The following is a 14,698-nucleotide window of genomic DNA, read 5'->3' as shown; positions in this document are numbered from 1 at the left end:
TCACCGCATACTCTGCGTTTTTTTAACGTGACACCCCACTCAACCCCCCTCCCCTTGTATTTATACGTCGTTATCAAATCGTTTTATGATTAAACCGTTATGCACTCGACTGAGCTTTACCTTCAATTTGATATCTGTATATAGTACTTTGTTAGTGCTTCTTAAAAGTGTTAGACATCGCACCATCCATTCTACTCTATTTTTTTGCACGTATAGGTTGCGCTATGTGTTATTTGTTTCTTTTGTTTTCCATATAAATGAGCCATATGATCCGGAAAGAAGAATTCTAATACTTTTATAAGTATACATTTTTTGCCACTTTGTATCACAGGGTGCAAAAACACATTTTTATTTATTTCTATTCATAGTCATTTATATGGTTCACAGCTCACCTACTCTATTTGTTATTTTCCTAATTTTGGGTGTGTTTAAGGGAGACCACCTTGAGTATTTGGTTTGTAGCTTTCTCCTTCCCTTTACGAGTGCTGTATTTCACTTATATATATTTCCAACACACAGGCATGAAGCTGATATATGCATCAGTATATGGACACAAAAGAGGCGACTAGTCCTTATATTAGTGCAATCAAACCTGAAGAACGAAAGCACCAACATTTTGAACAAAGCCCAGAATTCTTCTTGGGCGTGAAATCTCAGTGATTATTGCTACTTCCTGATGTCACTGCTGATAAGACAGCCACCACACACACACACACACACACACACACACACACATTATTTTAACATGTTTGACCACTGCCTATAAAGCATTTCCCTGAATTACGGGGGATGTATTAACTTAATTATAATATGCAAATATACAATAACACTAATTAATGAATTTGCACTGCCAAGGATGTGTAAATCCCTGTCCACAGTATTTCGATTTTATTAGAGGTTGCTATACTTTTAAATATAATGCAACATATTTTATCAGAAACATTGGATTTGGTAGAATCAATTCCACAAACAGCAGAAGACTGCAAATAAGAAAGAGGTGTGTTTCTAAAGTGTGCCTTTAGATATAGATTATGTAATCTTATCTTTCAGTTCGGTTGTGTAACAACAACACTATCCTACTGTACGATTGCATCACCGGGACAATGTAAAAAGACTGGATACCAAAGTGCACCAGGAAGTGTTTCAGCTTCCTACCAGGTAAGTGAAGAGTGGGTCAGCAATCCTGGACTTCCACTTTTACAGCTTTAATTTGAGATATTCAACAAAGGTGGTTTTCTTTTCTTATGCTTCATATAGGATAGGGGTTTTGGATATCAGCTAATTTAGCTTAGTTTTCAGTTTGAAGTGGAAACGTGTTAGCGCAACGAACATATACACTTTTCCATGAAGGATTAATGTGTTAACCTGTTAACTGTTTAGTCAGTTATCTTATGTTTTAGAGCATGTGGAACATACCGTTTTTAGTTTCTTATGGTGTGTATATATATTATATATATATATATATATATATATATATATATTTTCATTTTTCTTGGCTCTAGTGCTTAGATCTCTTTTCCTTTATATTTATTTACCACCATGTATGTACCAGACCGCCAATGCTTAAGTATTTTCACTTTCCTGTACAACACATCAGAAGATGTTGCCAAACATGTCAAATAGTTAATATATTTGTCATACATGAGTAAAGAATAATAAATCCCATAGCGAGTGGATTATCTTTTATTTATATAGCGCCAACTATTAACGCAGCGCTCCTTACAATACCCATATTGAAAAGGATGACAAAACTAGAATTTACAGACTTACAATCTAAGTAATTTAAACATATATATATATATATATATATATATATATATATATATATATATATATATATATATATATATATATATATATATATATATATGGAAAAATGCTGACGAATTCTAAAATGATGTCTGCTTGTCATAGGTTTGTTGAGGTTTCCATTATTTTTACACCTCACAACACACATACAAAGAGTTAAGTAGGATGATAAAGTTGATTAGGATGAAAGACAGGATTTTTTTTACTATTAAGAAGAAACATGTCTTGTTGTTGTTTTAAATAATGGAGCAAGGACATACCGCTTTTCATCTTACTGTTCCGCAACTAAATGTGTGAACTCGTAGACTGGCCAGCCCTTTCTGCTAGGGTGGTTTATACATCAAAGAAGGCGCTGGTTTGAGAACTGTAGATTCTCATTAACTTTATGCTATAAAGGGCCGACCTCAGTAAGCTTAAATTCTGTCATAGTCCAAAACCTGCAGTCAGCAAACTTAGAAATACTTAAATTCTCAATGCTTTAACATTTTACAAATCAAAAGATGGATCTCTCAATGTCACAAGGCCAAGGTGTGGAAGACAAAAACATACTACTTATATTGCCACCTGTGCTCATTGACAGCACTAATCTGAGTGCAAGAAGAATTTGCCAAGGAGGTAATTCATTAAGGTTTGCCATTAATCCCCCTAGTCTGCTGCAGTTTGAAGAGAGAATGCTGAGTTTGCAGCGCCACCTGATGGACAGAATGTGTAAGACATGCTTGTGGTAAAAGATTGAAAGTACACAATTTACAGCAAATTCTGTTTCATTTTAAAGCTCTTACAAAAAACCCAAATACATTCTATGTTTGGGATTGGTGGCAGTTAACCATATATTTATTTGTTTTCATGATTTTTTAGTTTACTTGAATATTGTATCTAGCTCCTGGAGCTACATTAACATGGGGAAGCAAAAGCATTAATTGTCTTTTTTTATTTAGGAACAGCATATTTCATTTGTTTTTCTTTGACGAACGAAAAAAATGAAGCTGGCCATTCTAGGCGCTACTGGTCAGACAGGATTGTTCTTAGTTAACCAAGCTCTGCAACAAGGGCATGAAGTGACAGCCCTTGTAAGGAATGTCAGCAAAATCACCATACAACATGAGAATTTAAAGGTTTGTAACCAGTATGTCTCCAACTATATGTATTGTCTGTTTAAAGTTTTTAAGTACCAAGGGTGTCAAATGAGTGAATCATGACTACACACAGGCTTTCTATTATTATTATTATTATCAATAACTGTTTTATATAGCGCAGGGCTTGACAAATTTGTTGTGAATCTAGGCGCCAGCTAAAAAAGTTAGGAGCCAGGATTTTTTTTAAAACTAACAGTTGGTCAGGAGTGATCTGATCATCATCAGCCCACTTACTAAACTCACTGCTTTTGACCTGGAAGCACCCTGGACTTTCAGGTCAGTGCTGTTTTTAAAAAAAAATGTTCCATTGGAGTACAGCATTGACTGATATTCAAAGAACCCTTTCCCCTTGTCCCTGAAGCTGCCCCTGGCAGCTGGGACGCAATTGCTGGTCTATAGACCAGCCATTGCAGGGAGGAGTCATCAAAGGGCTTGTGGGGGCTCGTTTTTGCTGTTGCTGGTCTGCCTGGGCTTCCAGGCAGACCACCAGCAGCAGAGCCCCGTACAAAACGTGAATTAACCCCGAAAATGCTGCGATCGCGGCATTGAAGGGGTTAACGTTGCACTTTCACTCTCATGGAGCGATCAGGCTTCAGGGAACACTCAACCCCCTTCCCTGAAGCTGTCTGTGGCAGCTGAAAACTCAATTGCTGGTTTGCCAGCAATCGCGTTTTCAGCCTACAGAATCACTCCGTGGGAATGATCACAGGCTCGGGGGCGGGCTCGGAGTGGCTGTGCTGGTCTTCCCAGACACCTGGGCAGACAGCAGCAGCAGCAGCAGCGCCCCCGTGATCACCGCGATTGTGGCAACGTGGGGCCATTTTTTGGGGGATGTAGCAGGCTGACAAACACCTAGACGCCAGGCAAAACTCTCAGTCGCCATGACCTATTTGACTTGGAACGGGGCATAAGGATGGCTAGGATGTAAAATTGTCATTACTCTGGAACTCCACAAACATGATCAAATTGTGAATTGCCAACTAAAAACATGTAAGCCAAAGTTTAAACCCCCTATTTACTGAAGTGTGCTTCCATCTTATAAACTAGAGTGTGGCTTGCGGTCACCTTGCAATACCGACATACACTAGGAAACATGTATAACTCTGAGCAATGGACTAAAGCATGTTCTCTTATTCAGTAGGAGCCAACACAAAATGGACCATTTTGCTACTCTATAATGCTGAAGTACACCTAAATAGTTCTCTTTTGTATATTTTCATTTTGTCGTAGGTAGTGGAGAGCAATATTTTTTCCTCAAACTCATTATCTGAGCATTTCAAGGGGCAGGATGCTATCATGTCTTGCCTGGGGTTTCCATATAAAACATTTTCCTCTATCAGTGGATACACTGACTCGATGGCAGCCATTGTTACAGCAATGCGTCAGAGTGGAGTGAATAAGATGGTGACAATGACGTCTTGGTATACTGGTCGTAAGTATCTGTAAGCATGTGAATTATATTCTTTCTTATGTATAAATGGAGAGACATACCAATGAATGATTTCCATATTCTATTTCTAGTATCAGTGTATACATCTTTTGACCCGAAAGAATTAGGATCAGGTCTCCATTGACGCTTAAAAAAAAATTGCCAATCTGTACCTGCTACATTTATTTGGAATGCTTTTTCCACAGGGCCCAACTGCCCACAGAAGTCTAAAAGACTGTCAATAGTATAGTTTCTGGAAACCCAGAATTTGGTGATGAATTTCAGACTTGAGGCAGTTACTCACTATAAAGGATCTTCAACCAAGTATTAATGATCATTTTGTTTATGATTATTTTACTTTGTACAGGGCTTTACAGCATTAAAGCTTAACGTCTGTACTTTAATCACATCTTGATTGCTTAATTTCAAATCTATTGTCGTGGTGTACTGAGCCAAAATTATGAAAATTGTGTCTGTGAAAATACTTATACGCCTGTATGAATGTATATATAAAGGATTACTAATGTCCCCGGATTTCAAGTTAAAAATCTGGGCAGTTTGGTTTAGCCATGTAGCATGACTATACTTTAACATATTCTATTTTTTCAGCTGGTTCAGGACAAAATGCTTCATTTTTTGTGCGAAACTTACTCATACCTCTTATTAGAAGTGTCCTTAACAATATGTATGAGATGGAGCAATACTTGGAAAAAGATTGTTCTGATATTAATTGGACTGTTGTACGTCCACCTGGACTGCAGAATAACCCAGCCACAGGTAGGCCAGCTTTGTTTAAAAATTTTGTGAAATTACAACCTAAGCTAAGAGGTCATGTTTGTTTATCGCACCAGAAGTAGCTATATATTTTATTTCTTTAGAAAATGTATATGAAGAAGAAAATAGCTCAAATGTTAATTTTATTGTTACTCCTTTAAAGCATTTATAATACATGGAAAAGAAAAAAAGTCGGTGCGCTAAGCTAGTCTCAGGCTCAAATAATACAAATGTATAATATGAGGCCTACCAAACATGGCGGGTGAGCTTAACTATGCTTTGGCCAATTCATATAACCAAAACCTCTCATTTATATTACGTTTTATATATTTGTTGCCAACTTTATTAGGGTGAGAAGCGCAGACAGTTTTTGTTTTTGTATACATTTATAATACATATTTACTGGGCTATAGACCTGTATAATGCAGGGGAAGTGCTGGGGAAAAATAATTTTCTTCTTTTGCAAAGAAAATACAGTAGTGTATATTAGAGATCTAAAATATCTGGAAATTTTGAAGCCATGGGAAAAAAACAAATTAAAGTTGAGTAGTTTTAAAAATGTAATATTATTTTGTTACATTGAGAACATGAAATGCGGCACTTTTCAATGTTTGCTACCGATTCCGTCTTCTCTCTTTCTCCCCTTTTGAAGTACGCTCTGTTCATCTCTTCTCTCCACTTGCAGTCCTTGTTGCTGTGATCTACCTACCTCTTGGCCATACTTCCCAATTCTTTGATCCTTGCATAGTTCTCATACTTTTTTTCCACCATCCCTACACTAACCCTGGGAGACTTCAATATACCAATTGACAAGCTATCTTTAGCTGCTGCTTCTAAACTACGTTTTCATTCTCTTTCGGTTTCTTACAATGGACCAACTCCCCTATGCACCTTGATGGCCACCAAATTGAACTAGCGTTCTCGCACCTTTGTTCAATATCATATTTCCTAACACTCTTCTCTCTGTCTGACCACAGCCTGTTAATATTTAGCCATGTCATACCTCCGCTATCTAAAATAACACCACAAACTTAGTGAAACCATCGTGGCCTTACCACTCTACAACTTACAAACACACTTCTACTCTCAAAATATATCTATCTCCTCCTGTCCTGATGTTACCACAGTTCAGGATAACCATACTCTAGCCTCAGTCCTAGATACGGTTGGTCCTGTAACTGCGCCACTGGACACACTGTCCACCTCAGCCATAGCATTCCACACAGAAGCATCTCCTCAAAGTGTTTAGGTACCGTTGAGCCTCTGTGGAGGAAGTCTCCTTTACTTGAAGACTTTACACATTACAAACTCATGCTCCATTCCTATACATTGGCCCTACATCTCTCTAAACAAACCTATTTTGTTTAGTTAATATATATATATTTATTGCTTATTTTAACATGGAAACACTATTGCATATATTTATTTAGTGTATAAAACTGTAAAATGTAACCACATTTTCTATAAATTTTTCTCTACAGAAAAAGAAATTCTGATACATGAAGGTTTTTTTGTTCCTGATGACAAAGGTAATGCAGTAACAAATACAGTAGCTCGTGGAGATGTTGCACGCTTCATGCTCTCTGTCCTTAATGATGCGCAATGGACAAGGAAAATAATTGCAATGTGTTGTAAAGACTAAACCACAATAAAGTCACATATAACCCATCAATTTGTACTATGTAAAACATTTTTTTTTAATTTCAAATATTTCACATAAAATACAAATATTTGAAATAAACAAGAATTTAAACAATTTATTGAAACTCTTTAATGGTTGGTGAAACACGATTGTCCTTTTTTGTCAGCTACATAGACTAACCCACACATTCCAGGGACCTTTCGGGATCCACAGTGAGGATAATTGCAACACGGTCATAAATAATAGATCTGCAGAATAGCTGCAGCTTTTGGCCAAGGTAGCAATCTATTTGGGTCAGTAGCAGTCCAAAACACAGATAGAATAACAATGAAAGCAACATATACAGAGTGCAGTCCGTTTCCAGTGCCTGTGAAAGAATAAAGAGATTTTTTTTTTTTTAAAATGCAGTCAGGGTATAATCGATATCATCAACACTCTGTACTTCCTGGTGCTTTTGTAAAGCATAGTCATTTCAAGTAAAACACACAAAACAGATTCTGGTGATGGCTAAAATCTACACACCAGAGCAGCCCACTGGACAGCTGTCTACCAAGCACAGAGATCAATTTCAGAAAAATAGCACAGGGCCATGTGCCTGCATTTGAGTTTTGGCTAAAGGCATGATGGCATTCAAAGTTAAATGCGCTGTGCCACCTGCTCTGCCGAACACTTAAATACAAAATACAGCATTATAAATATCATTCCTAATACACTTGGCTGATCAAAACCACATCAGAAATAATTCTATAATGATATAAAAAATTCCTTCAGTCATATAGGTCACAGAAAAACAGACAGTTAAGGACCAATGACATGTCTGGCACATTATGGGGTTAAATGTGGGTAGAGAGAGTGATTAATGGTTTCTTTCTTTGCTCAAACGTGTTGCTGCAATCCCTCGATATTGAGGCATTCAGCAACACCAAAAAAAGCTGCAGGGGCCCTGTGTGATCTCTTTCAGGCACGATCACATTTCCCATATTCAGTATGGCAGCAGCAGGCAGCTAAAAAAGCTCAAAATATATTGTCCGAAAAGGGCGTTATCGGTAAAATGCCGAAATAAAAAAAAGCAGCCGAAACTGATGAAAATAATCATCTGCAGGGGCCCTGCTGCTTACCTGTGCGATGCTCGCACACTGTGCGAGCAACGTCATTTGTGCCGGCCAGGGGAACCAGGAAACCAGCGGAGTCACGTGAATGCACGTCAAATGACTCTGCTCCGTTCTTTTTTCCACTTGGCGGGACAAGAGAAGTTATTCGCACAGAGTGCGAGCAATACAGGGGGAAGCAGCAGGGCCCCTGCGGAAGTCTGCGAGTGAGAGATCTGCAGTTCAGGTAAGGGGGTGGGGGAGGATGTAAGAACGAGTATGCATGATTAAGGGAATGAATGAGTATATGTGAATGAATGAGTGTGTGTGTGTGATAGCATGGATGTGTTAGTAGGGGGGGAATAGCATGGCATAGGGAGGCTGTAATCACACTGGGCATGATAGGAGTGTGATTACTGTTAATACTATAATATATATATATATTATAGTATTACTGATTTTTTTTGTCCAACTTTGTTGTATTAACCACACTTTTAATAAAAGTAAGCAACACCCCAAAATTGGACAGAAAAATTCAATAACACTCCTATCATGCCAAGTTAGCCAGTACATACCGGAATCTGTGTATGCCTCGGCATGATAGGTGTATGATTGATGTTAATCATATATATATTTGAACAGTAAGAGACAGAATAACAACTCAGTGAAATAAGTATTTGACCCCCTATCATTTAGCAAGATGTCTGGCTCCCAGGTGTCTTTAGAAAGTTAACAAGCTGAGATTAGGAGCACTCCCTTTAAGAACTAGGACAAATAAACGTTTACCAAGATCATAGCAAACAGTTACCAACATTCTTCCTATCACTGGTGACCCCCTTTTGAGGCAGCCACTTAGTGATGATTATTCACACAGCACTTTCAGGGGGTAATACCCTCTTAAATGTCACAGCTTATTGACTTCAGAATCCTTCTTAGTCCAGATGCTAAAAAGGCTTTTGCTACAGTTGCGTGGACCCAATACATACATATACTCAACTCTGAGTATACTCATCCGTGCACTCATCTAAAACTTATACAAATCGCCCAAATCAAACGGCAGTGAAAGGTTTCATGGCACCCCCTATAATCATGGGTAGAGGGGTGTGATAAGGTTGTCCCCTCTCCCTGCTCTTATTCATTTTGGCCCTAGATCTCCTCTTGAGGATAGGTAAAATTAAGTATCTTCTTTTTGTGGATGATGTCTTGCTTTAGATCTCCCAACCAACAACTACCAGCCATTTTAAACAAATAAAATCAGAGGCAGTACATCTGGGGTCCACACTTACCCCTAGAAAGCCGTGACTCTCCCCACGATACTGGAGGTTTGGTCGATTGTAGAGCGCAACAGCGGCATGGAATGCATGTTGCATTCCGTATCACACACGGTGACTAGATATGAAAGAATTTATGGTCCTTGGTTGACTAGCAATGAATTGGCCTTGCTTTAACAACACTGATGGCGCTGATGGGATGTCGATGCAGGGGAAACTATGTAGAGTGGGGAAGATGTACAAGATGAGGGGAGCCCACACCTGGTCAATCCGCGGGTAGAGGGCTTCATTGGAGAGTTGGCCCCTGTGAGGAGTGGCTGGTCACAAAAGAGTCTGTGCTGACCCAACTACCCAATACTCCATGACAGTATCTATAGTCACTGTTTCTTTTCCTTTTTCCCTTGGATCTGGTCTGGTATTATGTGTCTTTTTTGGCTTGCTCTGAATGCAACGTTGAGAACCTATTACCTGATGTATGTAAACAATTGTATCCTACTCGATTTGCATGATAAAATGTTTGATCTTTTTTTGTATTCCTGGAACAAGTCTGTAAAATGCTAACAAAGTTTAATTATAAAAAAAAAAAAAACTACGTAAAAATATTAATAAATATACCAGACAACGTAAAAAAATTATAGCAGATCTGATTTGGTTTTATTAGTGACTAGGCATGTGATCCAGTAGGATCCTACATTGCTTTCATAGTAGTTAGCAGATAACCATATGTGTGTCAACATAGACAGGTACAGTATACATAGATATTTTGTTTGTCCCTCGAATCAACATAGCCGCTACTTTATACGCTTAAAGTTCAATACGTTACAACAAAAGTTGTAACTTGTCTCTTTTAGGCTAGGTTTCCACTTGGGTTTTTGTCCGGCGTTTTTTTCTTGATGAAAAACGCCAGGAAAACTGCCAAGAAAACTGCCACTGCATTTACCTGCGTTTTGGCGTTTTTTCTGCAGTTTTTTCTGGCGTTTTAGCCTTTCTGTGGAAATTGCTTTTTTTGACCTTAGGCAGTTTTTCCAGCCTTTACAAGTTAGAAGTTTCACCCAGCTAAAAGGGATTAGGATAAATGGCAAGTATCTGCCCCCTCCTGATGTCATTTACTTGGTAGACCCTTTTGTCTCTTTTCTGTGGTTTGTAAGGCATGCTTTATTTCGAATGTCTGCTCCTCTGGGAAGATTGGCCCCAAATGATGGTGCAAATTGTTTGCTGTTGCTTTTGGCACGCAGGATCCGGTCGCGTATGTTTGTTTGTAATGGCATGTTTGTTCCAAATGGTGTAAAATTCAATATGAACCAGTCCAGGACTTTGTTTTGTGTGAAACTGTTTGTTTTCAGCCTATTTCTCGTAGGACACACAGATACTGGGTCCATCCTCTGCATTGTAACTGTGGAAAAAACGCCATAAAAAACGCCAAGGCAATAAACCCACATGGCTTTTTCATGGCGTTTTTTCTCTCCCATAGACTTCTATTGGAGAAAAAAAGCCAAGATTTCTTGCAAAAAACGCCAGAGTGTCAACATGCTGCGATTTTGAAAAACTGCCACAGAGCCCAAAAAAGCAGAAAAACGCCAAAGAGGACTGAAAAAAACGCCAGACAGAAAAACGCCAAGTGGAAATGGCATTTTGCGATTTCCTATTGAAGAACAGCTAACATCTGGCTGCAGCCGTTTTTCACAAAAAAAACGCCAGGTGGCGCTATTGGCGTTTTTATAGGCGTTTTTAGCAAAAAAAAACTCTAGGCAGCCCATTAGGCACCATTCTAAGCTTATGATTAATCACGTAACTGCAAAATGGATCAAGCTTTTGGGTTTTTGTTTTGCTGTGGTGTGTTTTGCTCCATGTTAACACTATTAAATGCTTACAAGCATTGTATTGATCTTCAGGACTTTTGTTTCTTTTTGTTGTTCTTGCTGATTGGTGCAAGCGTGGTCCTCCTATAGGAAACCGACAGACCTGGTGTCAGTCAATCCTGCTTGCCTGTACGTTGAGAGTGCCGGGATCTCTCCAACAGTTGTTTCTTCCAATAAAGTAGGTTTACTTTCTTTTTTTATTAACCATACAGGGGTGGGTCGACTCATCAGGCACTCAGGAACGAATCGAAGGCCCACGAGGGTTGCAGTGTCAGCGGGGGTCTGCAGGAGCAGGGCCAGTTAGGGACATAATGGATCTCCCTCTAACCAGCCCAAAATCCGTATAACGCTCCATTGTGATGAGCTCGGGCTTCTTTAGCTGTGTGCCGGTATTTGATGTTATATCCAGACTCAGCACGGCGGCCACTGACGGACCAGAAAGGCATTTCTTAAAGAAAAAGTACAAAAAAGAAGAGGAGGCAAAACAGACTAAGACAGGTGAAGAAATGGTAGAAGAAGATAAAGAGGAGCTGCAGGAAAAGAGACAGAGGAAAAGTAAGGGAACATTGAGATTGTTAGAAAGCATGAAGAATGTGTGTGATGAGCCTCTGATGGTGGTACACAATAACGCCCATAACTAATGGGAGTTGTGGTGTACAGTGCACCTTAACTCTTATTAGTATATACTGAGCTAGGCTGTCATATGAGAACTGACCAACGGGTTATTTAGCCAGATTGGATATAAATAAATTCACTAAATCACTTTCTCTGAGATGAATAGATCTTTTCTTATTTATTTTCAGCGGAGAAGTGTATAAAACAGGCTTGAAAAATAATTCAGTCTCTCAGAGAACAGAGGGTCAGATTAATATGGCAAACAGGTAAAATCAATTGAATTAGAAGAAGAAACGTTGATTTGATAATCTCCAATTGAACTGAAAAGGCAGGGTAAATTCAGAAACTCTTTAAAGCGAAAACAGCAGAAAGTCCATAGAGATTGCGAGAGGAACAGGTTGGTATCCAGAGTAGAAAAAAAAAAAAAAAACGGGGGTTGATCCAAAACGGGTAGTTAAATTCACAGTCCAAATTCAGAACAGACAGGAGGTTCTGATTAGGTTGTAATTATCTTTCAGAGGTCTTGGAACAGATGATTTATTTCAGGTGCAGATTCAGGTGTTTGTCAGTGTCTCAACACATTAATCGTGCCCTGAGGCACAGGTGAGCCAAGCTTTTATAATGCTGTGAGGTCAGGTCAGAGATTCTTAAATGAACAGTATTAAACATAAATAGAGGCTTTTCTAGCCATTAGATCATGTTGGAATATGACTGTGGCACCATAGTCAGTGTCTAGTTTAGTGATGGCAGATATGCCTGTTATGACTGTCAATGTGTGGCTCAGTATATAGTGATGACAGTTTTGCTGTACTACCGTCAATGTCTGGCTCGGTATATAGTGATGGCAGTCTAGCTGTACCACCGTCAATGTCTGGCTCAGTTATATAGTGAAGGCAGTTATGCTGTACCACCATCCATGTCTGACTCGGTACAGCATAACTTCCATCACGATATACTATGTCAGTGTCTGGCTCAGTATATAATTAATGAATATAGCTTTGATGGAGTCATCAATTTGCAGAAATAGAGGCTCAAAGCCAGAGGATGTAAACTCATTTACCTTTGCAGAATAGAGTGATCACTTTGGACCTGTGTTTTTCAGGTTTTGTTATTATGGAAAGTATTACTATCTTTCCAGTACATTTCATTTGTTTAAACATATTTATTTTTATTAAATACATTTTTGTGGGGGTACCACATATAGGATCTGCCCAGGTGCCAAATAATAAAAATTGCCTTTTTGGCTCATTCGGTTCACGCGAAAATTCGGGGGGCATTTTTAATTTGGGAATTAAATTTGTTGCACGGTGCCCACATTTACTCTAATTCACTCTCACTCTCTCACACTGTTACTTACTCTCTCACACTCTCATGCTCTGTTTCCCTACCTTCTCTGCTGACCACTCCCGCTTCTGTCGACCACTTATGCATCTTCTTTTTCATCTTCTCCCTTTTATTCTCTATTCTGTCTCTACCTTCTCTGCCGGCCACTTCTGCGTTTGAATCTTCTTCTTCTATCCTTAATCTGGTATCTTATTTCTTCGTCTGCATCTCTGGGGACATAAACTGGCAACTTCCGTCACTATGGCGGTGCTTGCAGTACGTCCTCCCTCCCCCCAGGATCCGGAAGGACGACGCCACATAGCCGCTCTTTTCATCAGTTATGTCTGCCGAGAGATGCAGAAGAAGAAAGAAGATACCGGATTATGGATTGAAGATTGAAGCAAGAACATAGAAGAAGATGCGGAAGTGGTTGTCAGAAAAGGTAGAGAAACATTCAGAGAGCCTGTGGCCCCTCCACCAGGCTTCAACATCCACCATGTAAAATATTTTGATGAATACCTGGTTTAAAAGACTTAGTAGGTGATTAATGAGCTTAAATGGTGTCGCTGAAATGCCTTGATAAACCCATCCCAGGATGTACTGTGACTGTAACACAATTTGATAACATTTAATGTTGGATATTTCTAAACTCAGGACAAATAGTAGAATCTAGTTTAGCAGGTTTTTTCCATTAGCTTTTATAGATGAGTAAAATATGTTTCAAGTAAAAGTCATTTATTTTCAATTTGTCACCGTATTTTATAATTTGTTATAGTAAATTATATGATATAATCAAAATAATGGTACCCTTCTTGTCCTGGCAAAAAACATATATATAAGTTGTGAGTAAAGTAAATGAGAAAGAAGAAAATTTACAGCTAAACACAAGCACTGCAGAAATGTTAAAACAGCCATTGTCACGACGGGTACAAAAAAATAAAAATCAGCCTTAGTCACGAAGGGGTTAATTTTTTTTTTTTTTTTTTTAATCACTACAAATAGTGTGCTAAGGAACACAGGATTTTGAGTTTCTACCTTCTCACTTGCACTCTGGAGTTTCTCCTTTGTTCATGCACATATGGCATGCTTTTAGCTAATGTTCTTTCCCTAAGCATGCTAGAATTTTTTTGGGTGCCTCTCACTGGGTTAGGGGTGATTTAACTAGCACTCAACTAATTGGCAAAACAGCTTAGTGATTATATCTAGGTATTAAGCTGCAGTTAGAGGATAGAGAATAGAGGTTGGGGTACTGTGGATATTGAAAGTGTTAGGTACAGTTAGATGTTAGTGTTATGTTACAGTTAGTGTATGGTTAGATTAGGTCAGTGGCCATTGATCAGGGACACTAATCAGGGATCAAACAATTTGTTAAAAAATGTTAAAATCCAAAATGAAAAACAGGATACTTCCTGAGATGCAATGTTATTACTTAAAAGGCAATAAAGCAGATATATTGGAGGCCAGGAAACTGAGATCTCAGGCTTCAATGAATATGCCCTAATTTTTATATGACCTACAGAGAAACAAAGTCAGCCACTTGGTAAATATTGCAGATCAGCTCGCAGACTAATATATGCAGCTATATGATGTTAATATAGATGTGGACACTACCCAGCCTAAAATGGAGGCAATAGATAGGTTATTGGGAGCCTCCATCGACTTTAGCCACAACACAATTGAAAACACATTAAGCACCAGGCCCAGGTGGTCTAATCAGCCTACACTACATATCTTTTATAGAGATGTTAAGCT

General features: G+C 38.7%; 1 protein-coding gene across 1 annotated transcript; it reads left to right on the top strand.

The window, feature by feature from the left end:
- Positions 1-1,064: 1,064 nt before the first annotated feature.
- Positions 1,065-6,816, top strand: LOC128490953 (flavin reductase (NADPH)-like). Its single transcript, XM_053463106.1, has 5 exons — positions 1,065-1,158; positions 2,748-2,924; positions 4,176-4,377; positions 4,984-5,151; positions 6,630-6,816. The coding sequence occupies exons 2-5, from the start codon at positions 2,790-2,792 to the stop codon at positions 6,788-6,790; spliced, it is 666 nt and encodes a 221-aa protein (XP_053319081.1). The 5' UTR covers positions 1,065-1,158; positions 2,748-2,789; the 3' UTR covers positions 6,791-6,816.
- Positions 6,817-14,698: the final 7,882 nt, after the last annotated feature.

The sequence above is a fragment of the Spea bombifrons genome, chromosome 1 (genome assembly GCF_027358695.1).
Source record: "Spea bombifrons isolate aSpeBom1 chromosome 1, aSpeBom1.2.pri, whole genome shotgun sequence".
NCBI lineage: Eukaryota > Metazoa > Chordata > Amphibia > Anura > Pelobatidae > Spea > Spea bombifrons.
This window is presented reverse-complemented; position numbering and strand designations above follow the sequence as displayed.

Excerpts from the sequence above, each read along its gene's own strand:
- LOC128490953 (XM_053463106.1), top strand. The coding sequence starts at position 2,790 with ATGAAGCTGGCCATTCTAGGCGCTACTGGTCAGACAGGATTGTTCTTA. Across the intron at positions 4,378-4,983 it reads GACGTCTTGGTATACTGGTC|CTGGTTCAGGACAAAATGCT; the intron begins GTAAGTATCTGT and ends CTATTTTTTCAG. Across the intron at positions 5,152-6,629 it reads GCAGAATAACCCAGCCACAG|AAAAAGAAATTCTGATACAT; the intron begins GTAGGCCAGCTT and ends TTTTCTCTACAG.